The following is a 17,644-nucleotide window of genomic DNA, read 5'->3' as shown; positions in this document are numbered from 1 at the left end:
TATTACAGCTTTGACAAAAATATTAAGCAGCACAGCTGTTTTCAAAACTGATAATAGGAAATGTTGAGCAGCAAATCAGCATATTAGAATGATTTCTGAAGGATCATGTGACACTGAAGACTGGAGTAATGATGCTGAAAATTCAGCTTTGCCATTACAGTAATAAATTACATTTCAAAATATATTCAAACAGAAAATGTAACTGTATTTGAAAATATATTAGGGAAAAAAAAGAAAAAAAAACAATATTACTGTTTTTACTGTATTTTTGATCAAATGAGCAGAAGAGACTTCTTTCAAAAACATAAAATAATCTTACCGACCCCAAACTTTTGAACAGTAGCGTATACTCACTCTAAATCATAGGTTTCCCTTCATAATAACTTTATAATTAACAAACATTATTACATTATATGACTCTTAACAGATCATTAAAGCCACCACTAAAAGCAGCTTGTCTGAAGAACCAAAAGCAAACCAAACCAAAAACCAAAACCAAAGCAAACATATACGCATGCTCTCACACACTTTCTAAAACACTAGATTTATATAGACAGGTTCATGTAGTGTTTAACTCTAAACCTGTGCAATAAAATAATCTCTGCCACACCCTGGCACTGGAGATTTTAAATTGTTCTATTGTTTTTACTTCTTTTGTTTTTATACTGAGATGCCATTTTATAACCCCTAAACATAACCATCACACAAACATTTATGCATTTTCATTATGACATTATTTAGTATTATTATTTAGGACTGTTGGATTGCCTCCATAATGTAGGGGATTTCAGGTTTTGCATTTGGTTTTCACAATGTAGGCAACACACACACACACACACACACACACTCACTTACCTCTCCATGTTCTGTGCTTTCCACACTCTCCCCCTCCTTTCCTTCTTTTACTTTTTCCTTCTCTCTCTCTCTTTCTGGTTCTGTCTCGCACTCATCTTTCTCCGCCTCTTTTACGCTCTTTTCTATCTTGTCGGGTGGAGAGGGAGTGGCTGTGGGAACAGGTCACGGCAGGTGAAGTCTCTGTGTATGTGAGATTCTCTCTTTGAGCTGCATGTGAGGGTTTTTAGGTGGATTTGTACCTGGTTTTGAGGTGCATGGTGTGTTGTTACAGCTCAGTTCAGGTGTGGGAGTGTCTGTCTTAATGGCAGGTGAAGAGGCTCTTGAAGATTTCTTGGAGTCCACAGTAATCTCTGGCTTCAGTTCAGGCATGCTCCATTTACCGTTAATGTGCTCAAACTCTTGCACCTGCACACAATATGTATATATCTATCTATCAATCAAGGAAATAGGAAACAAAGCTTATTTATTCCATGCTTTTAATTAATTATTATTGTTAAAGGTTATTAAACGTTAATTCTAGAATTGTGCAAAACTACATGTATGACTAGTTGACTAATTAGTCTCAACTAGAAGCCCTGTACATATAATTAGGCTGCCTTCTTAGATACATTTCATATGGACCGTTTAAATAAGAATATGTTTAACACAAAATACTTCTCTTCTAATTTTTCACTACATATGAGAAAGTATGCACCATTAATGCAGCATCAGATGTCAAAAGCTCAGTCAGTTTTTACTTTCACCTTCTGTAGTGAATATTTGACTAGGGTTTGAGACTCCTTCACCGGCATAACTCTCACATAATGTTTGCACATTGCTGGTGTGATGTCCTCTGGCTTGCATTCATGGTTCAAAACTGAAATATTTCCAATATTGCGACGTGACATTTTCTTTATAAAATTAAGTAAATAATTACGTATTAATAAACAAGTAAATTAATAATCAATAAATGAGTAAATAAAGAACTAAATTAATGATCAAATAAAGCAAAATTAGCAAATATGCCTAAGTAAAAAAAAAAAAAAACCACCCGACGATAATATCGTTTATCTCATGCTGGCGATAGGACAATTTGACCATGAGGAGTATCACCCAACACTAGTACATAATTATATTATATATTTTAGAGCTTCACGATAACTCGATTCAAACACCCACGCGATCTTATTTCTAAATAAGAGAAAACTGTTATCATGCATAGGTATGAAACAGCTTCACAAACAGTCTTTTCAGCCACACAGTATCATTATTTCTGTGTTACAAATATTCATATTATCACAGAAATACTGGGATAAAAGTTTATAGTTCGGATATAAACACTGATGTCTACGTAGCGTTCAAAATAGAGAATCACTATTTGGAAGTAACTTGACGCTTTAAATAATAATTTTCATTATCATTACATCGTTACGCCAATAGGTGGCGACAAGTGACTGTTAAAAAAATGTATTTGTCATTGAATCATTCATTCAGGGGATTTGTTCAAAAGTGCTGATTCATTCAGTAATGAAACAAGGCTGCGTTCCACTCCAATTTTAGACATGTACTCGCAAACTTCCCTAAGCACTTCCCCTCGGGGGAATCCCTGCCACCATTTTGAAGAGCGTTCCAATTCGTTAAGTGGACAGACCCTCGCTCCGTCGATTTTGACTGAGGGAGCGAGTCTACTTCATATGTACACTTCAGGAAGCTCCATATACCACAATTCAACATGACTGTGACGTTACCGCATATCGCGTTTAATTTACCCCACTCTATGATATATTAATTATTTTTTTGAGTATTTAAAACAACCCAAACACACCTATATACATACAGAATGCTGCATTAAACAATTTCATAAGGGAAAAAATTAAATAATAAATCAACTCCATAGGGGATTCCAAGTGATCAAGGGCTTAGGACATCCCAATTCAGCCCATTGCAAAGGTTCCACCAGTAGTGGGCACTCGTGCAACGTAAGCATTGACGTACATCCGAGCCAACGAGACTGAGGGAAGTTAGCGAGGGAAGGGCATAAAAAAAACGAACTGGAACACAGACCAAGTAAAATATTAACGAGTGAGTCATTGAATCATTCATTCAAACCGTTTTTTTTTTTTTTAATGATTCATTCAGATTAATTAAACATTTTAAATAGACTGCAGCAATTAACATTTTGTCTGAACCTCTAGTAAATTACATGTTATTTTGTTTAGTTGTCTGTTTAGAATCGCGGGTGAATCGCAATCTCTGTTTGAAACAAAAAAATCTTCAATTTATCCAGAATCGTGCAGCTCTAATATATATTATTCATCTAGCCAACCATCATGGTCCATCCGCAGCTCATTCCAAACCCCTGTTAGCAGACTCACACTGACCTTCTTCTTAACCAGAGACATGACTCCTATACGAGTGAGAACCGGCTGCCTGCAGAGCCCCTCGCGCGGGACACCATCAGCGAACGTCTCCGAACCGTCAGCCACCGGCTCACAGAGGTGCCTCATGAAGAGCGATACATACGCCCTGCCAGAGAAACAAAGAAAGAAAATGGAAAAAAGAAGAAAAAAATTTCCTTAGCAGAACCCAAGTCTAAAGTTTGCATGTTACTATATCAAATTACATCTTCCAAACACATTAACTGGTAAAGAAAGTCATACTTGAACTCTTTCTCGCTCTTGCCGCGGAGGTCTCGCACGAGCCATTGGCAGGTGAAGGCGTCCTGAGCGGGCATCCCCCATCTCATGACGGCATTCAGGAAGGCTTTTCTCTGACGCGTATTAAAGCCCAATACCTGACCAACACACACAGACACATGATTAAGCAGCAGATTCCATTTTTATGTAAATTGTTTTAATCTAATCAGGCCTTGTATGAAAAACAGACATGATGTTATTGACATTATGAAACATTACTGCGCAATTCTCAAAACTGGAAAAAATGCAGCCCTGTTATCTCCAACTGTATGTCAGTCAATTTAATTATGTAAGGCACACATCCAGAGACGCTGTATATACTGGCCACAACCTCTAGATAAGAAAACACTTGGAAAATACACTATTATCCACATTAAACTGTGACAATATAGGCTTATGTTGATTTTACACTAAGCACAAGGATGTCTTTAAATGGCCATTTACATGAGTTGTGCCAAAACAAATAAACAAATAAAGAAAATCTGGACAAAAACAAATCAGCAATACCTCGATGTTGCCGCCCACTCTGGCCAACAGGGGTGGCAATGGTTTATCCTTCTCATTTCTGAGCTGCCTGCGTGACTGTCTGCGACCTGGACGGGGGGAGAGGAGAGTCAGCCAAGAGATCAGTTCAACATGTCCATCTCACTGAGCCAGCATCAGGAAACAGGGTTACAGCACAGGAAGGATACATTATCCTGAACAGCTGCAATACATAAACTGTGAATGTGCCTCCAGAAAAATAGCAAAAACTGACAAAACCACAAGACATAACAATAAAGTACCAAAAGGGACACAAATGGACAAAAAAAAAAAAAACTTAATTAAAGTCTAAATGCTGCTAAAAGATCGTAGGGGTGGGGTATAGTAGTTATAACTAGATTTGTACATTTGTGAGTGGAGCTCGCATGTGCAAACTTCCCCCACTGGATTGTGTTCAAATGATATTATTTGGGTCTGAACCGTGGTACGCATGCATCATCAAAGCAGCAGCTGTTTACCCCTGTTGCAAGGTAACTACAACACAGAAGAAGGCATCAAAATGAACAGCGTTGCTCACCTCACTTTTATATTTTGGTTTTTGAACCTTTGGTTTTATTTTCCAAGTGTCAGCACATAACGACACTTGCGTCTACGTGCCGCAAATGTACTGCAAATGTTCTAAAGAACAAAGGAGTCCAGCAGAAACGACATATTCATTCTGTTTGCAGTGCGTCAGTCACGCTTGTCAGGAAAGTAAGTGAGAACACACACAAAAACAGTTTTAATGAATCATACGTCATCAATAATGGCTCATTTCCGCGATTTAGTACGATTGCGTTCATATCAGCAGCGAACCATACTGGGGTTCACATGAACCGTACCCCAGACCACATTTTTATGTAACATGTGTAGGGTTCGCGGGTGTAAACCAATGTTCAGAAAACAGGCGTTTTGAGACGTTTTAAAGTGCCAAGCTGTAGAAAAACACAGTCTTTGCATTACCATCCTTGTGATCCTTACATTAAGAAAGCGTGGATGAACTTAAGTTCCAGTCAGATTGAATCAGTAAGACACTGTTGGTTTGTTCGTTTCATTTTACTGTGGATTTGTTTTAAAACTACACCATTCGGCACAGGCTTTTCAGAGAGACTGAAAATAAAAGATGATGCAGTGCCAACTATATTGGATCCGAAAGTAATGTTGCCACACACAAGTGTGAGTTACAGTGGTTTTACCATGTGTCACTATTGCTTTGTCTGTTACAGACAGTTGTGATTTGCTGTTCTTTCCTTTGCTTCAGCATTTATGGGGTTAATGCATTGGATTATCAGATATGAAAGAAAGCACGTAGAGCGAACGCTGCTTTTGTTATTGCTTTAAGTCATTTGCTGTAATCCTGAATAAAAGCTTCAGTAAGCGATATCTCATCAGTAAGACATTACAACACGTTTCATTTGATATAAAACACTGCAAATAACAATGTTTATGTTTTTCACTTCATTGAAAATAGCCTATTACATATTATATTATATTATTATTATTATTATTATTATTAGGGATGCACAATATTTATCGGACAGATAAATTATCGGGCGATATGGGTGAAAATTACGTCATTTTTATTGCTCCGATAAATAAATGGAATCCGATAACTACTGTATATCCGATAAAGTACTTGCAGGTAAATCAATCAATTAGTCTGATTTATTTAGTTTAGATTAATCTGCTTTCTGAGTGCAAGCGACTGCAGCTTTAAAACTGTGTCGCGCTCATTACGTCATCACTTTTGAACATCTCTTCGTCGGTCTGGAAGTTTTACTCGGTGGCAGCAGAGGACAATGCTTTTTTTACACAAATTTAACACAACAAATCTTGTTGCGAAGCTGTATTAAAAGAATATGAAGCAGCCGCAGCAGCAGCTACTAGCGCTAAGCCTAAATCACGGAGCGTCGATGTCCCCATTTAGCATTTGAAATTTGTAAAAAGTTTTCCAGAGACAGCAAAAAGGCTAAAGCCATAAACGACAAAGTAATGAAATGTATAGTCCTTGATGACCAACCTTTTTCTGTGGTAGAGGCTCTGGGTTTTCGCAGGTTAGTAGAAAAACAAAAACATGTGTATATATACCTTCCTCATCCCTCATATTATTTTGTTAAACTATGTAATTTCAGAGAAATCTCAACTATGCCCTATGCTCTTTTGTTGAGGATGCACTTTATTTTTGTTGAGGATGCACACAGACAAACCATAGTTCTGTCATAGTTCTGTTAAACCCTTTCTGTTACTAAGTATTGTGGTGCCTTACACAACAAATAAAAACATTTGAAGAGTCATGACTGATGTTTGCTATTATAGTTAGGCCAGAGCTACTAAAATATCAGTTTCATCAGTGCATCTTAGATTTTCTATTCTCCGGAGAGCACAAACTGCAGATTATATGAAAATTATAATATAAAAATATGAACTTATTGGTTATCGGTATCTGTATCGGAATCGGCCATGAGAAGGACTTAATTATCAGTTATCGGTATCGGTTAAATTTTTTCATATCGTGCATCGCTAATTATTATTTTTTTATTATTAAGAACAATGTGGGAAAGTGTAGTGTGTCTGTGTGGTTCTCACCCTCAGGCCTCTCATCAAAGTCCTCATCTTCCTCCTCTGAGCCCACAGAGTATTCTGATTGGTTATCTGAAATGTCAGCATGCCACTCTGCAACAGCATATAAAAAAGAGCACTGTCAGTAACAAGCACTCAATACAAACCACAGTACAGGGTATGTTCAGCAGTGGTCAAACAATTACCATGCAGCAGAATCCTCAAACCAAAATCTTAAATATCAGTTTGGCAACTCTCTCCAACAGTGGAAAAAAGACACATGCGATTATTTCAGATTTGGCTCTTTTGTGACAAAATGTTATCTAACCATCCACACACATTCTATTCAAATTACTCTGTCAAAGAGAATGATTTAAGGAAAAAACAGGGCTGCTTAAACAAAAATTAGTGAAACACAGGCCATGGTTGAATTTTAAAAAAGGCCAGCAGATTGTTCTCCGTGCATATGTAATATATTCTGCAGAGGGTATGCCGCAACATTACAACCTTGCAAGTCAGGTTGCTTGGATACACAAAGAAAAGTATGTGTACTTACAGTTTATCTTAAATATCACTGTAATTATGCAGCCGTAAGCACCACTGCGAAACCATAAATTCTATACTGCTCCTTTCTGGAGAAAACCTCCTTTTTCGTTTGTGTTATTTGTCTTTTTCCTGACCATTTTGTTTTTCTCTTTTTGACACATAAATGAAAAGCTGCCACACTTTTGCATCCCCTGGGTGTTGTGGATGAAGCTGTTTTTGAGTCAACTGCATGTGGCTGTTCTAACCTGACCAAAGCAGCAGTGTGTGGGATATGCTCTTTCTTTCCCACTCAATCAAAAGTAAAGTAGTAAACCACATGCCGAGAATGAAACTGCTACAAGATGTAATTTCGGAGATTTAAATGAGATAATATGCTGCATTTATAGGACAAGCATAAACATGGTTATAGTAATAAAAGGCAAGAAAAATGGGCTAATTAGAATACAGTGGGGTCCAAAAGTCTGAGACCACACTGAAAATCTTGGATTCAAAATTCACTTTAAACCATGACAGACTTAAAATATTAGAAATATTTCACAATTTATAGGTTACAAATCAAATGATCATGTTATCTTGCGTTTGGATGCCTGGTGTTTGTGAATGCAATCATGTGAGATGCTTCTGGGAGGTCATTATATCTAATCATTCTGATGGCAGACTTTGGCTGAGGAATTTCAGAATGACCAAACCAATATTTGAGATGCAGTGCAATGAAATTGTTCCGCTGGTTAGTCCAGTCATCCAGTCACAGTTATCCAGTATCCCGTAAGAGTACACTGATTGGCCGAACACACAGGAAACACCAGAACCCACCATTTTTTAAAAAAGCAGTGTACACATTATAGCCAATATATTTACTCCACAAACTAAATCTACAAACACGGAAAACAGCAGTGGACCTCAACCTTTATGCTAAGGAGAAACTCCATTGCAACTTTGGACCAAGCAAAACATGATTATGTACTTCTGCTCAACTAGTGACATTGGGCATCAACCACACAGTAAACGCAAATACTTTTTCATATACTATCTAATAACGTATTAGACAGGACTGTTGAACAGATCATAAAACAATGGAGAATAGGAGCGCTGTGTGCGTTCTCAGCGGCATCAAAATAAAAGTCATAACAACAAGCGCTGCTGACGTCACTTCAGAGTTCCTACTGGAGGTGCAAATGCAACCAGGAAAATGGCCCTAGGGGAACTATTAGTTCTCGGGGAAACACCCTGGTGGCTAGTTCCTAGAAAAAAGTTCCTAGACTACCCGGTGCGAAAGCCCCTAAAGTGATGTTTTTTGTTGCACATTGAGGGATTTATTCGGTAAATGCGTTTCCATCGTAGTTTATGCATATGTCTTCTTATCGGATAAAAATTGTATCCACCTCTATTTAGCACACAAATTTTTTATGCGTATTTTTAGAATTTATGTGTATTTTGCTGTTTCCATCCAGTGTTCTTTTATGCGGTATCCCAAAATGCGCATAAAAATAGATGGATGGAAACATAGCTAGTGACCAAAATGCAACATACCAAATACTAAGAAATTATTGAAATTCTGTAGAAAGTGTTGGACTGTACCTTGGTCCTCTTGAGCTGCATCATTATAGTTGACCTGTTTGCGGACTCTCTTTCCTTTGCCAAGATTGCGGGCCAGATCTTCCTGTTGTTGTTCATAGTGATGCCTCAAGAGTTTCTCCCAGTAATCAGGATCCACGTTCTCTTCCTGCTTAATAATTTCTCTCTCGATCTCTTCTATCTAGACACACAATCACAGTGAGATCACCTTAATATTTTGTTTAGTTAATATTTTGCTTTTGTTTCTCATAGAGACCAATAAGATTAATTGAGAGTAAATGGAGACCAAGACTCCTGCTTTTCACATGTTTCCCCTTAAAAAAAGCTTCCAGTAATCTCCAATTTCCACTAGAGTTGAGTCAGACATATCAAAACAACTCAAAGGGTTAGTTCACCCAAAAATGAAAATTCTGTCATTAATTACTCACCCTCATGTCGTTCCACACCCGAAAGACCTTCGTTCATCTTCGTAACACAAATTAAGATATATTTGATAAAATCCGTTCAACCGTAATGTTATAAAGCGACGAGAATACTTTTTGTGCACCAAAAAATCAAAATAACGACTTTATTCAACAATATCTATTGATGGGTGATTTCAAAACACTGCTTCATGAAGCTTTGAAGCTTTACGAATCTTTTGTTTCGAATCAGTGGTTCAGAGCGCCAGTCACGTGATTTCAGTAAACGAGGCTTTGTTACACCATAAGTGTTTCAAAATTTCAATGGTTCATGTGACTTTGGCAGTTTGATACACGCTCCGAACCACTGATTCGAAACAAAAGATTCATGAAGCAGTGTTTTGAAATCGCCCATCACTAGATATTGTCGGATAAAGTCGTTATTTTGTTTTTTTTGGTGCACAAAAAGTATTCTCGTCACTTCATAACATTAAGGTTGAACCACTGTAGTCACATGAACTGTATTAAATATAACTTTAGTCCCTTTCTGGGCGTTTGAAAGTGTAAATTAACTTGCTGACAATGCAGGCCTCACTGAGCCATCGGATTTTATCAAAAATATCTTAATTTGTGTTCCGAAGATGAACGAAGGTCTTACGGGTGTGGAACGACATGAGGGTGAGAAATTAATGATGGAATGTTCATTTTTGGGTGAACTAACCCTTTAAACATTTCTCATCAAATTCTTGGGGGGAATTCCGCTCAGTTGAAATTGCATTCGGTTTAGATCGCATTCCAATTTAAAACGCGTTTCGGGGATGGGGTACAGATCATCACGGGGGGATTGAGATCATCATGGGGGGACTAAGCCCCCCAAGTCCCCCCTTGACGCCGGGCCTGTTTCCGAGAGCCTACTCTGCTTGATCAGAAGGCCAGGTCTGTTGTCATTAGTCTACCACTTACAGCACTTGTCAGAAACAAAATGCCTATTACCATATCTGAATTTCAGCTCCGGAGGCTTCCTCAGCACTTGATACACAGTGAATGTTGGCGTCAGTTTTTCCATATCAATTCAAGCGCTAGTCCTCATGCTTTTGAAGTGCAACAAAGTGGATTTGCAGTGCTGAAAACAGCATCTGCTCGACATGTCGATAACAAGAACTAAACTCTTCCAGGTCTCAGCTACAACTACAGTGATTGATGGTCAAAGTAGACGTTGTTTGCAGGCAGCCAGTGAAGACCATAGACTGGCATTATGCAAATTTGTTGAGACTGGAATTGCTGATGACTCGTTTCAGCAGCTCAGAAACAATTCTTTCTTTTAGGATACAATAACTTGTAACAATATTTGTCGTGCACTTTGACCTTTAAAACTTTTACACTCACAAACAGCTATAGTACACACTGCATTAAAGGTAATATTCAAAAAAGCATAATAGTGGCACTTTAACAGTTCCACTCTTTGATACTCCTCAAAAACATCCCCCACCTTGTCATCTTCTCTGACAGTGTACTGGGCCACCTTGAAGGAGCTCAGATACTCATTCATGTTCTGCATGTCAGAGTCATCTGTGGCGTCCTGGCTGCGGTCTAACAGTCGCTCGATGGCGGCGTTGTCGTAGTGAATGACACTGCTGTCATCATCCTTATTGTCCCCTGCTGAAAATAATAAACACACAGATGAACCTTCAGTATAATAAAGTGTTTTTGGTCATTCAGAGCAGAGATGTTGGGCACAATCATGAGGTACAGAGCAAGTTCTTTCATAACATTTAAACATTGGTTTTGATTGGTTGACACAATTATTAAATTGTTAATTTATTATTAATTCACAGGTTCATTAAATTTATCCTATCAATCCCACCCTCAATCTCATCCTTGAAAAGCTCCTCAGTTCCGAACTTGAGGATGTCGTCCAGCTCTTGCTTAGACATGGATCCGGCTTTTGAGCCCAGACCGGGCCGCACAACCAGGTGAGTGAGCATCATCTTCCTTTTGGCCACCTGAGTGATTCGTTCCTCAACCGAGGCCCGAGTCACAAAACGGTATATCATCACCTTATTGGCCTGACCAATGCGGTGAGCTCGGCTGAAGGCCTGAAAGAAAGAGGTAATATTCGAGAAGACTTAGAGACCTCTACATTGAGCTTTCTAACATATGTTTAGCTTTGAAACCTCACAGATGCTTTTCTGAGTTTCATTAGTTTGTACTCAAACTGTCCACTAGATGGCAAAATACATGACAAAGAAAATAGCCAGAACAAAACTGACAAGCGTCACACAAGTAGAGTGAATATCTGAAATACCTGAATGTCATTGTGGGGATTCCAGTCAGAGTCAAAGATGATGACTGTGTCCGCAGTGGCCAAGTTGATGCCCAGACCGCCCGCCCGTGTCGAAAGAAGAAAACAAAACTGACACGCTCCAGGGGCTGCAAGACAGACAGAGAGAGATTTTATGCAGATATTTAAAGATATTTACAAAAAAGATATTTTGTTCAAAAATTAACATAATTACATACATACATCATCAGTCCTTCTTCCAAAATTCATTTTGTCTTACCCTGATTCACTATGTGCTTATATTTTAGACCTGTTGGGATGGTTTTCCTAGGAAATTGTGTACATACGTCACTCGCCCAAGAGTGTCTCATCATATCCGTAAATAGATAATAGTGTCTCCGGCTACTTTGACGCGTGTATGATGTGGGAGTGGCATAGGTTAGTTGTCGCAACAAGCGAAAAAGTTGACATGTAGCAGCTAATTCTCATACATTCGGGGGAATCACCCTAAGCACATCCAAAACAATGTTCAATGTTTTTTAACCTAGAGGGTTTTTTTAACCTCTAAGTTACATAGTGTCCCTTTCTCTTTTTTTTTTTTTTTTTTTTTTTTTTTTTTTACAGATACTGAAATTTTGTTATGCCCCTAATACCTTTCATTTAAATATATCTAAAAAGCTAACACTGAGCAGGGCTTAAGGTTAATAACATGCGAGAATAAAGAATGCTAAGGAATGCAACATACAGGGCAGGATGTGTCCCAAACCAGTTAGGAAGACAATTACATTGCTGTCAAAAGAGGTGCAACTTCTGTTGTCTGTTTGGATTTTAAAAATACAAAAAAAAGAGATGTAGAAATTTTCATAGCGTGATAAGACTTTTGTCATACATTTTGGCCACCCAAAAAGTCATCATAACAAATAACACAATGATTAAAACCTCAATAAAACACATTCAATCAACCTCAACACCACAAAATACCAAAATAAAATCTCCCATCAACACAAAATAAAAATATAATTATAGCACCACTGTTGTTCAAATGTTTATATATCTTTCGATACTTTGAAACATTCAAATTCAACAATGATTCCAGACTTTATAAACCCTTTAAACAGTGGTATAATGTCCCAACCATGTCTGTTCTCAAGTAATTTTGTCCTATTGTTTTGCTTACCCAACAATAAAATAAATCAACTGCCATTTTAAGATAGGACATTTCACATTAGCATAAACTTTTCTCCACATCTGAAAAACAACTGACTGAATAGCTCATAGAATGGATTGTATCTTACAAACAAAGAAAAATAGTCTCTCTAAATTCACATAACACACATTTATCATCAACATTTGGACTGGGAAGAGAGAGGAGAGAGAGGGGGAGTAAAGATGACTTTGTGATGACATTTTAATAGCTATTAAAACCAAACCTCTGGCTCAGTGTTTCTTAAACATTTCAGACCACCTTTGTTCAAGACCATCCAAGTATCTAGTGACCAATTTTGTCAGCATTGAGCAAATTGTCATCTCTTGAGTACAAGCTTAAGAACTGTCAGTGATGTGTTTTGATTAATATTAATATTCCTGTAGTTAATTCGAATCATACCGCTAAAAGACCCTCATGAGACTCGCATGTACCTTGACTAGCATTTTACAGATCTGTGGACAATCTGGACATACATCACATCATTTAGAGATGATTTCAATGTTACTGCATAAGCAGTAACAGTTTTTTTAAGAAATAAATACCAAATGTATTTAAAATTTGAGGCAATGTAGCTAATCTCTTAAAACTTCTCCCATCTTTCTAGAAGCGTTCGGAACAGCTCTGTCAAACTAGTTTCATTATTGATATCATGCGCAAATCTAAGTGCTGAATCCAAGGTTTTTGAGTTCACAGCAGACTGCTCTTAAAGCTTGATGCAATCTAGCATTAGATGCCACTCACAGATTCTGCGGACGAACAGAATAATATCTCACTAGTTTCTCAATCACCTCAGTTTTGCTGCTCTCTTTTTAGCGCATTTACTGAAAGTGCTAAAAGTTGGGCACAGCTTGACGACATTCATACAGGGTTTCTGCGGGTTTTCTGAAGGTAATTGTAAGACTTTTTTAAAAAACTAAAAAAGCAAGTGGAGAAAATTTAAGGAATAAACTGAAGGGAACACAATGTGTCGATAGGTTCTTGAAATGTAAAGGGAGAAACAGTTGTATTAGAAACACTTCAGAGTTTGAAAATACAACTTCAACAGATATCCATTACTTTTTAATTTATTTTACAAAAAAAAATTAGCTTGAATTGTTCTGCTTCCAATCATTACAATAATGAAATAACTTTTACTGTACCTTCTGATCACGTTGCACAAAAGTGATGTTCTTTCTCAGTATTTTCATTTTGTTTTCCAGAACAAATGTCTAAAGATTCTTAAATCGAATTTTACTGGAAATAAAAAAGTCTTGTTTTCTGTAAAATTGATCAAAATTAAGTTTATTCTTAAAACTGTAACAAATATCTGCCAATGGGCTAAGAAAAATCAACTTAATTCAAAGGGATATTTTCATAACTCATTGGAAGATATTTGTTCTTATTTTAAGCATAAACCCACTTCATTTTGATCAGTTTCACAGAAAACAAGACTTACATTTGTGTTACATTTGCACATCTTGATAAAACATTGGGAAATAGGATATATGCACAGTGCACTACAGAAATATTACTCAAGAGTATTCATCTACAAAACATGTATACGTGGTGGTGAGCTGCACTTACCGTTGAATCTGTCGATGGCTTCCTGTCGGAGAGCTCCAGTAATGCCTCCATCAATTCGCTCATATTTATAACCCTCATAATCCAAGAAATCCTCTAGCAAATCCAGCATCTTGGTCATCTAAGTAGGAAACAAGTGTGTATGTATTTATATGATCCAATCAAACTTTTCAGAGCAAGTACCACATCTGATCAAATCAGACCATCCAAGTAGCATGTTATGGGCTCCATATTAGACTGCAATAATTAGAAACACAAATCTGTATTCAATTTGAATAGAAATAACACATGGTAAATGCAATTTAAAAACCAATATATTTTGCAATATTTTTAGTATTTTACATTTCTAGAGTTTCTGCTGTGTACCACCTGGAGGCACTAAACATTACACAATTTGAGAGTCCATGCAATAGCAAATTGCTTTTGTGGCATGTGTAAATAACAGGTTATGTGAATGTGAATTTATTACATGTGCATTTGTACCTGAGAGAACACTAGCACTCGGTGGCCTTGTTCTTTCAGTTTTCTGAGCATTTTCTGCAGCAGCATGAGTTTCCCAGAGGCCTTAGTGAGACCGACACCTTCATAAGCTCCACTTGGTGTTTTGGGAGCTTCCTGCAACACACAAATACAACAAAACAGCCTATGATACATATATGCACAACAAAAAACCCTGACAAACAGTAAACTCAACATTTTGACAGCATTTGAACAACATTTTCTAACAGCAGGTGGCAGTATTTCACACTACACAAGTTAGGATAGGACCAAAAAGAGCCAAAAACCCATCCAGATATTCCAAATCCAAAATGTTTTCTTGTAGTTGTCAGAGATACAGTGTGTGTTCTTACGGCAGAAGCGACGGGGAAGAGGTAGGGGTGGTTGCAGCACTTTTTTAGGTCCATCATAATGTTGAGCAGAGACACCTGGTTCCCTCCTCCCTTAGAATTCAGCGCCTCAAAGTTACGCGTCAGAATGAACTTGTAGTATTTTCTGTTCACAAACAGGGTACGCACAAAAAACATATGAAAAAAATCTCTCCCTCCACATAACTCTATATATCGGCTATTTCTCTTTTTGTATTGAATGTTTCAGGCTGGCACGCATAATAAGAAATATATTTATTTAAACAAATTAATTGATTTAATTACTTTTGCTAATAATTTTGAGATGTATGAATAAATTCAACATGTCAACACATTTTGTTTATGATACTGATGTTGTGGGTCTCACTTCTGCATGGGGCTGAGCTCCACTCGGACGATCAGCTCAGTTTTAGCCGGCATGTTCTTAAACACGTCAGCTTTGAGTCTCCGGAGCATGTGTGGGCCGAGCAGATCATGCAGTTTCTTGATCTGGTCCTCTTTAGAGATGTCCGCAAATTCCTCTAGAAATCCCTCTAGATTGCTGAGGGACAGAAACAAAGTGAGAGTGGTATAATTTTGAGTATTAAAACATGTCTGAGTTGATGTGTACATACAGTGGACCCAAAAAGTATATGGACACTTCAGACAAACTAAAAAAAAAAAAAATAGCATACTATGTTTTACTGTCTAAATACTTTGTTGGGCCACTTTTATAGTCTAGAGTGTATAAATGTGCTTTCATGTGTGGTGGTACTTGAAGCGGTTGGGCGTCAGGAAGTTGAGCAGGTGGAAAAGTTCTTCCAGATTATTTTGGAGTGGCGTTCCTGTTAGCAGCAGCTTGTGGTCTATCTTGTAGTCATTCAGTCTCCTGAAGAACTAACACACCACAACAACAGACTTCAGTTAATAAACACGTACACACAAAATACATATTTCTCACAACTGGAAACATACAAGGTGCATCACTAAAAATATTTGTATGAAACCAAGATAAGCAGCTCTTGCCAGTCAATCTCTGTGCAAAAGTGTACAAATAGGAGTAAAATTAGTATGAATTTGTTATGTTGTTATGCAATTTATCTATGTGTAGATTATCCTCAATGTATATACCCTAACCCTACCGTTCAAAAGTTTGGGTCAGGAAGATTGTTCAATAATACTGTTATTCAGCAAGGACTCTTTAATATGTTCAAAAGTGACAGTAAAGATTTTTACATTGTTACAAAAAACGTCCTATTTAAAGGAGCTATATGTACGAATTTTCATGTATTAATCGCATTTTTTATTGCCAATGTGTGAACAGCTTGTAACGAAACTTAAAAAACGAGAACTTCGCCGACTTCATAGGTTGTCTGTGACATCCACATTTTTATCCCCTCTATAACTTTCTTAACTTAGATAATAACACACTGAAGGAAAATGTGTAATGGCTTTATTATGATGGTTTATAAAAGTGCAGGTTTACTTCTGTCATCCATCTGTCATCTACTGTGTTGCAAAGAATCCAAAAAGTAATTTCCTTTCCTGTATTAAATTAGAAAAAAAAATCTAATTAAATTTAGTCTCCCAAACTCTCTCTTTCTGTCACAGACACACACACACACGTTTGTTTTTGTGAATTGTGGGGACATTCCATAGGCGTAATGGTTTTTATACTGTAGAAACCATATTTTCTATCCCCCTACACCAACCCTACACCTAAACCTACCCATCACAGAAAACTGTGCACATTTTTACTTTCTTAAAAAAAAAAAAAACCCTCATTCTGTATGATTTATAAGCCTTTTGAAAAATGGGGACATGGGGTAATGTCCTCATAAGTCACCCTCTCCTTGTAATACCTATGTCATACCCATGTCATTATACAAATTTGTGTCCTGATATGTCACAAAAACGCGCACACACACACACACACACACACACACACACACACACACACACAAACAAACCAATCCTGGACAGAAAACCAGAAAAACCCATGAAGTCAGTATACCTTGGACTGGTTGTTTTTGAGGCGGTGGGCTTCATCCACTACAAGACAGGCCCAGTCAATGGACTTGAGAACATTCTGGTCTATAGTCACAAGCTCATAGGACGTCAACAACACATGGAACTTAATGGGTGCTTCTCTCTGGAGAGATGATAGGTAGAAAATGAAAAGAATGGTTGCAGTAAAGTCATTTATTGTATGTTTCTTCTTATATAACCAAATTACATCTTTTCTCTCTTCTCTCATGCTATGGTTCCTCTCCTTCAGCCATTTTACTTCTGTTCATTTTCCTCCTCACACTGTCCATCTTTGCATTTCACCTCTCCATTCACCAACCATTTCGTCCTTTCCAGCGCTCATCTCCTCACCCGTAATTTGAAGGCTTTCTTTCCTCCCTTCACCGCCGTGTCGTCGAAGGTGAACTCGTTCTCGCGGATGATGGCCCTGCTGTCCTTGTCTCCGGTGTAGGTGACAACGTAGAAGTCGGGAGCCCACATCTCAAACTCCCTCTCCCAGTTAATGATTGTGGAGAGCGGTGCGCTCACCAGGAAGGGCCCTTTAGTGTGCCCCTGGAGAGAGAAATAAACCGAGTGATAAGGAAGGAAGG

The 17,644-nt window shown here is 37.7% G+C and overlaps 1 protein-coding gene across 3 annotated transcripts in view; it reads right to left on the bottom strand.

Annotated features, from left to right (window-relative positions):
• chd3 (chromodomain helicase DNA binding protein 3) overlaps positions 1-17,644 on the bottom strand; it is a 63,311-nt gene that overhangs the window by 28,358 nt on the left and 17,309 nt on the right. For 2 of the 3 annotated variants that reach the window (XM_051901740.1, XM_051901742.1), the window contains exons 15-31: positions 17,406-17,606; positions 17,041-17,178; positions 15,802-15,923; positions 15,415-15,588; positions 15,033-15,174; positions 14,665-14,796; positions 14,185-14,302; positions 11,439-11,563; positions 10,998-11,229; positions 10,623-10,792; positions 8,736-8,913; positions 6,639-6,725; positions 4,038-4,123; positions 3,495-3,628; positions 3,216-3,360; positions 1,095-1,260; positions 856-1,004 (exon numbers count right to left, since the gene is read on the bottom strand). In XM_051901740.1, coding sequence (XP_051757700.1) covers positions 856-1,004; positions 1,095-1,260; positions 3,216-3,360; positions 3,495-3,628; positions 4,038-4,123; positions 6,639-6,725; positions 8,736-8,913; positions 10,623-10,792; positions 10,998-11,229; positions 11,439-11,563; positions 14,185-14,302; positions 14,665-14,796; positions 15,033-15,174; positions 15,415-15,588; positions 15,802-15,923; positions 17,041-17,178; positions 17,406-17,606 — 2,499 coding nt within the window. The remainder of the gene's footprint in view (positions 1-855; positions 1,005-1,094; positions 1,261-3,215; positions 3,361-3,494; positions 3,629-4,037; positions 4,124-6,638; positions 6,726-8,735; positions 8,914-10,622; positions 10,793-10,997; positions 11,230-11,438; positions 11,564-14,184; positions 14,303-14,664; positions 14,797-15,032; positions 15,175-15,414; positions 15,589-15,801; positions 15,924-17,040; positions 17,179-17,405; positions 17,607-17,644) is intronic. The other variant, XM_051901741.1, reaches the window with a different exon arrangement.

The sequence above is a fragment of the Ctenopharyngodon idella genome, chromosome 7 (assembly GCF_019924925.1).
Source record: "Ctenopharyngodon idella isolate HZGC_01 chromosome 7, HZGC01, whole genome shotgun sequence".
Lineage (NCBI taxonomy): Eukaryota > Metazoa > Chordata > Actinopteri > Cypriniformes > Xenocyprididae > Ctenopharyngodon > Ctenopharyngodon idella.
Note: the sequence above shows the minus strand (reverse complement) of the source record. Positions and strands in the feature narration are given on the sequence as shown.